We start from the raw sequence: 5,148 nt of genomic DNA, 5'->3' as shown, positions 1-5,148 counted from the left end.
TAAAAAAAAACAAGACCACCAAATTGGTCTCATATTGGTACACTCCCTTTTCATTGGTGTTATCGTCTGCGCAGCTTCTGCTCTGACATTTTTTCTACTATAAAAACATAGCTAATTTCTGCAGGGTTTAGATAGAACCCGAATTGAGAGAGCTTTGCAACGCCTTTTCATCGATGGCTGAAACACTTGATCTTAATTCTGGACCTGACCTTTCAACCAGCCCTACTGATCCCTCTCAACCTTCAGTTGTTAACTTCTGGTACCAAATACTCAAAAGCAATCAAGAGTACCTGCAGCATACTCTGCGGCCTTCAACTTCGAGGCTGGATAGTGAATGGGGACATGTTTTTGACAAGTCCTCTAAGAAGAAGAGACAGAGGATGGACACAAACAGCGGTGCTGGCAGTGGAGTAAATAGTGCTAGTGATCTATCAGAGGCTCTGTCTGCTGTTTCTGCAGCTCTGAGTTTATCGTCGTCTGCTTCTTCTGGAGTAAGAGATCAATGGGAGAAAGAGGGGGCTGAATTCATTAGGAAAGGCGTTGAAGAACTTCAAGATGAGGTAACAAGCATCTCTCCCTGACATGACATCGATGTTGTTAATTACGTCTAGTATTGTAAATACTAGATACAAATCCTACCTGACCTCGCATCTGAGCGCTAAATTCATCCTTCTTTTCTCATAGTAGAAAAAATTTGATTTGAATTATGTTAACTCCAACTGAAGGGATTTTGATCCGAGCAGTGCATATATAGGCCATTTATTCTTTCTTTCTATCTTTTTTTCCTTCGTGTGTGCCAATTGAGACATTAGTGGTTTGAGATTTACACAGTTGTTTGCCAACATATGATCGAGGTTTTGTTTTGTTTTGTTTATTTATTCGTGTAATCAGATGGTGGATAATTCAAACGAAAACCCAATCAGTTTTGACATTCAATCATTGTCGTCAGAGAGCAGTGAGGATGATGTGCCCCTATCAGATAGCAATGAAAATAACAGTGAGATACCGTCTACGTGGGCTTCTGAAGCGAATGGAGAAACATGGAAAAGTAATTCTCAAGTGCCAGAACTTGGGATGGTCTTCTCTTCTGAGGAGGAGGCTTACGAATTTTACAAAAGCTACGCTGATGAAATTGGTTTCAACGTAAGAAAAGGAAAGGTGCAACGGTTAACAAACAAAGCTATTAGAAAACGGTACTTTTTCTGTTCAAGAGAAGGGTTTCGACTAAAGAAGAAACTCTCAAAAATTACCAAGTATAAGAGGAAAGAGACACGAACAGGTTGCAATGCCAAGATCCATTGCACGGTGGAAAATGGGAAATGGGTGATCTCCCAAGTTTCTCTTGAGCACAATCATCCCCTGGAAGATCGAAAGCGGGTGATAGGATCACACACCAAAACCAACTCTGAGGCTCCTTTAATGATTAGCCCCGATAATGAAGCTGAGATGGCCAAAGATGTAGGGAACAAGGGCGTACAGTCGTCCAATATGGGCTGCACTGTTTGTGTTCCCGATAAAAGAATAAATAGGTTGCAACCTGAAGCTGCTCAATGCTTATTAAATTATTTCAGGCGTATGCAAGTGGAGGATCTATCCTTCTTCTATGCAGTTCAACTTGACTCTAATGGGTACACAACAAATTTCTTCTGGAGGGATGGCAGGTCTAAGGTAGACTATGACTACTTTGGTGATGTTCTTATTCTGGACAAAACATTTAGGATTGAGGAACATAACATCATCTGTGCTCCTCTTTGGGGACTGAATCATCATCGGCAGCAAGTCCTTTTTGGATGTGCTTTCTTGCTGAATGAAAGCACTGACTCATTTGTTTGGCTGTTAGAGACTTTTATGGAAGCTATGGACAGGCATCAACCGAAAACAATTTTTACCGACGAGAATGAGCTGATGGTTGATGCAGTAAAGGCGGTGTTGCCTGACGCAGAACATCGAATTGGTATCTGGTATATCCGCCAAAATGCATTAAAGCACCTTTCCGCATTGTATATGCAACCTCGTTTTGAGATTCTCTTCAGCAAATGCATCTCTGATTGCCAAACAGAGGAGGAATTTGAGTCGAGGTGGGAGTCGTTACTGGAGCGATTCGATATTTCTGAAAACCCATGGCTTAGTAGTCTGTACAAGTCAAGAGAAAGATGGGCTTGTGTGCTTATCAAGAAAACCTTCTGTGCAGGTCTACAACATGGTGAGAACATCAAAAGTGTTTTCCAAAATCCTAAGAATGAGAACGTGGGTCTATTAGAGTTCGCCCAACAATATCTGGAAGTGGTGAAGAGAAGACGCTTTGAAGAGCTAGACGAAGATTTTCAATGCAATGGAACTGCCCAGGTGACAATTTTAACTAGTAGTGCAATTGAGAGACAAGCAGCGGATATATACACGCGCACATTGTTCAAAACATTTCAGGAAGAGTTTCTGAAATGTTTATCAGTGACAATAGAAGAAACCGCCAGTAATGAGACAATTACCACATACAAGCTGACAGAGGAAGGCCACAAGGAGAGCGTTGTGGAATTCAATTGCTTAGACTCTAGAGTTGCTTGCAGTTGCAAGAAGTTTGAATCTTTTGGCATTTTATGTGTCCACGCCTTGAAGGTACTGAATGCAAGAAATATCTTTCATATACCCCACAAATACGTATTAAAGAGGTGGACAAAATCTGCAAAATGTGGTGTGCCATATGAATATGAACAGGAGATGGCTGACGAGATGAAGCAGCAGACAGTGAATTTGCTTATGCACAAAACTTTGAATGTCTTTACTAAAAGTGTGGCAATTGAGGATAGCAAGAAGATAGCTGGGGACTATCTGGGAAAGACATTAGAACAGATAGAAGATGTTCTAAGAGCAAAGAAGGCAGATCATCTTGAAGTGATAGACATGAGCAGGGGTATGATTTAGTTTATGTTCAATTCATTATCACTTTGTTTTGACTCGATAGTGTTTCCTTACACTAAATGTCCTTTTCCGAAACAGGTTCGAGCAATGGATTGGGAAAACAGCCTGGGATTGGTTTGTTCTCACCGTCACTTCAAGTGGAATCTGGGATTGCTACTAATGATGATGGCCATAGGGGCATTAGAGACTCGGAAGTCGACACCGCAAAAACAAGTGATTACGAAGAGAACCAGTTGATCAGGAGGAAACTCGGGCTTTCTAAGAAGCAATCTCATACACTACAAGAGATCTTCAAAATACACAATCCCTGCACCCCCAGCACAGTAAGAAAAAAGCTAGCAGAGTCCCACAGAGGTTTAGAAAATAAAACATCCAATAAAGAAAATCTCAAAACCTTAAAGAAACAGATGGATCTTTATGGTTATGTTCTTAACTACTTGTTGCTAAGATACATGTATATTTTTCTTTTCAATTTCTTTCTAATTAAGTGCATTTAACTTCTGCAGCTGCGTTTGGCTTTAGCTGGACAGTTGAAACTTGATCCTGTCATAGTGGATGATTGGTTTCGGATGAAAAGAGAAAGGTAGTTTCATCTTTTTATTTTGTGTCCTGACATCAAGCCCAAAATAAATAGGAGTAAATAAATAAATAAAAGGAAGCTTCTATTCCAAAATGTGAAAAACTAAATGAATTGATTTCATTAACACGAGGACAAAGAACAATAGGATCTAGTCCTTGGTACATAGCTTACACTAGATTCTAAACAGTTTTGAATTAAATCAGACCCCAATTATAGCAGATGCAAAACATATTAGCCTGTTTAACAGCAATTTAACGTAAAGGAGAACATTGCAATCCATTTCTAACAGGAAAACCAATAGATTGAACTGTGCTAGTTGGAGATGACCACTGATTATCATGCATTCTAGAGTTTCTTTGCTTACTTGAAAAATAAAGGGCAGGCATAGCAAGAGATCCTTAGAATCCCAGAGATCAAATTATTTTTAGAATGAATTTGTGATGTAGGTTTTGTTTTGAATGATATACAGGACAAAATTGAAGCAGACAGAAGCTATTGATGCTGAGAGAGCAAGTTCAAGAGCAAGAAATGATGAAGAGAACGGTTTGACAAGGAAGAAACTAAGGCTTTCTAAAGAACAATCAGCTTTTCTTGAAGAGAGCTTCAAAGAGCACAATACCCTCCATCCTGTAAGTCATCATATCTTGAAGAATATCAAATGATTTCTTGATTTCATTTCTAACTAATTCCCAAAAATCTCATGGGTTTACTAATCTTGTGGAACTTGTTTAATTAGAGTTTAGCACTGAATGAAGTTTCTCTTTCTTACAATCATGCAGAAGCAAAAGCTAGCTTTAGCAAAGCAGCTGAATCTTCGTCCTCGCCAAGTGGAAGTGTGGTTTCAGAATCGAAGGGCAAGGTGCCTTTCTTTGACAGTATTGTATGTTGAGAAACGATTTTGTTTTAGAAAAATATATTTTTAGAATGAATTTGTGATTTAGGTGTTGTTTTGAATGATATGCAGGACAAAATTGAAGCAGACAGAAGTAGATTGTGAGTCTTTAGAGAGATTCTGCGGGTTTGAAAGAGATTTTGGGTATTTTTAGTTTCATTTAGTAATATGGGGCAGGGAAAGTTTGAAAGAGTGGCTGATATACTTTGACTGATGATCTCATGAGGTTGTAGAAGAGATTTGGATAAAATCTAGGCCTCAATTTTGTGGGAAGATAATTTACCACCTGATGTATTTAATGGATTTTTGTATTGAATACAGTTTGGAGGATTATTTATTACTTCTCATTCTCTTGGATTATTTCTCTTTAACTTGTTCTGCAGTGCTCCTATGATTTAATGGTTGATATGTATACTTCATCATTTATTATTCTCTGCCTCTTGAGTAAAGAGAGCAAGATCAGATTGTCTCGGATGAGTTTGAAATGGAGGCCTTCACACGTTGTTTGCAAAGAAATTTGACATGAACAGGTTGTCCATGGATGATGCTGATGAAGGAGCGGCGATTTCGTCGCCAAATAGTGCAGCGTCGTCCTTTCAAATGGATTTTGGGATTAGAAGTGGGAGAGGCCGTAAGAGAGATTTGGAGGCTATTGATGCCGAGAGAGCAAGTTCAAGAGCAAGTGATGATGAAGAGAACGGTTGGACGGGATGAGAACGAAGGCTCTTGAAAGAACAATCAGCTTTTCTTGAAGAGAGCT

General features: G+C 39.3%; 1 protein-coding gene across 2 annotated transcripts; it reads left to right on the top strand.

The window, feature by feature from the left end:
- Positions 1-14: 14 nt before the first annotated feature.
- Positions 15-4,748, top strand: LOC105120125 (protein FAR1-RELATED SEQUENCE 7-like). 2 transcript variants are annotated; one of them, XM_011018313.1, is made up of 7 exons: positions 15-560; positions 892-2,908; positions 2,995-3,239; positions 3,423-3,499; positions 3,966-4,125; positions 4,276-4,355; positions 4,461-4,748. In XM_011018313.1, the coding sequence occupies exons 1-7, from the start codon at positions 174-176 to the stop codon at positions 4,540-4,542; spliced, it is 3,048 nt and encodes a 1,015-aa protein (XP_011016615.1). In that variant the 5' UTR covers positions 15-173; the 3' UTR covers positions 4,543-4,748. The 2 variants fall into 2 exon arrangements, with proteins under 2 accessions (XP_011016615.1, XP_011016614.1); XM_011018312.1 differs by having other exon boundaries at positions 4,276-4,376.
- Positions 4,749-5,148: the final 400 nt, after the last annotated feature.

The sequence above is a fragment of the Populus euphratica genome, unplaced genomic scaffold (genome assembly GCF_000495115.2).
Source record: "Populus euphratica unplaced genomic scaffold, PopEup_1.0 scaffold4938.1, whole genome shotgun sequence".
Taxonomy (NCBI): Eukaryota; Viridiplantae; Streptophyta; class Magnoliopsida; order Malpighiales; family Salicaceae; genus Populus; species Populus euphratica.
Note: the sequence above shows the minus strand (reverse complement) of the source record. Positions and strands in the feature narration are given on the sequence as shown.

Excerpts from the sequence above, each read along its gene's own strand:
- LOC105120125 (XM_011018312.1), top strand. The coding sequence starts at position 174 with ATGGCTGAAACACTTGATCTTAATTCTGGACCTGACCTTTCAACCAGC. Across the intron at positions 561-891 it reads TTGAAGAACTTCAAGATGAG|ATGGTGGATAATTCAAACGA; the intron begins GTAACAAGCATC and ends TCGTGTAATCAG. Across the intron at positions 3,500-3,965 it reads TTTCGGATGAAAAGAGAAAG|GACAAAATTGAAGCAGACAG; the intron begins GTAGTTTCATCT and ends AATGATATACAG.